General features: G+C 39.3%; 1 protein-coding gene across 1 annotated transcript in view; it reads right to left on the bottom strand.

Annotated features, from left to right (window-relative positions):
• Positions 82-1,028, bottom strand: part of LOC104698792 (BTB/POZ and MATH domain-containing protein 6) — a 3,219-nt gene continuing 2,272 nt past the window's right edge. The window contains exons 3-5 of the mRNA XM_010414184.2: positions 999-1,023; positions 614-902; positions 82-520 (exon numbers count right to left, since the gene is read on the bottom strand). Of these exons, the coding sequence (XP_010412486.1) occupies positions 330-520; positions 614-902; positions 999-1,023 (505 nt within the window). The 3' untranslated portion in view covers positions 82-329. The remainder of the gene's footprint in view (positions 521-613; positions 903-998; positions 1,024-1,028) is intronic.

Genomic DNA, 1,028 nt, shown 5'->3' with positions numbered 1-1,028 from the left:
TTATAAATTACGGAAATCCGTAAATAAAAATTATAATTAGCTAATACATGTATAATAAAATAAAATAATGCAGAGAAGACAAATAAAATAAATTTATATTACATACAGATATGAAAATAAAGACTTTGAAAATAAAACCAAAAAAGAAAAATCCACAGAGCTGTGGAGGAAAATGAAAGGTGGAAAACCAAAATCATCACCGAAGAGGGACTAGAAAGACTAGTGCACAGCCGCATAGCTCTTCTCTTGTGGTTTAGGAGTTTGAATCCACTTCCCTTTCATTGAGTAACATATATGGGCAAGGAAAGACACACCGAATTGAAGCTCCTCTACGTGGTTCGCTGCCTGAGTCTTCGGCTGCTGGTCTCACCACCGTCAGAGAGTTGGCCCCAAACACTCTGAGACTTTCCTCCTCCGCTGCTACTTGTTTCGTCATAACCAGCCACCGCCTTTAGTAGCTCGGACTGGAGGTTTGGATAGTCATCCTTCACATCTTCATAAGCTTTTGTCTGCAGAACAGCTATAGTTTTCCAACACAGCCGTAAAACAAAAATTCAAACTTACAGAAGATTTATATCAACATGGTCTCATTAAAGCTATATCTTGATCGTACCTGCTAGGTTTTCTGCAGCGAAGTTTAGGGAAACGCTTTTTAGTTCAGTTGCATTATATCTGTCGGATAAAGCTAAGATCTTGGATACGGAGCTGATAGATACGGCTTTGCAGATGTGAGATTCACACAATGATCTGAGCCTACTCAGATTGTATTTGGTCGCAGCTGCCAAAAGCTTTACGATCAGTGTCTCATCTATCTCGGACAGCTTTAATAGGCCAAATGAATGAGCCGTAACTGGTTCCACATCTCCCGAGAGAGAGTCTTTATACATGAAGTGTAACAAGGCCTGTATAAGGTGAAACATTGCCAGGGATAAAATACCGACAAATAATACTCAAGACGAAAAAATTATTAAGTGAAGCTATAAACTCGAAATTCCCACCTTGAAGACCTTAGGTTCCAAATCGCTGAT

Source organism: Camelina sativa, chromosome 6, assembly GCF_000633955.1.
Source record: "Camelina sativa cultivar DH55 chromosome 6, Cs, whole genome shotgun sequence".
Taxonomy (NCBI): Eukaryota; Viridiplantae; Streptophyta; class Magnoliopsida; order Brassicales; family Brassicaceae; genus Camelina; species Camelina sativa.
This window is presented reverse-complemented; position numbering and strand designations above follow the sequence as displayed.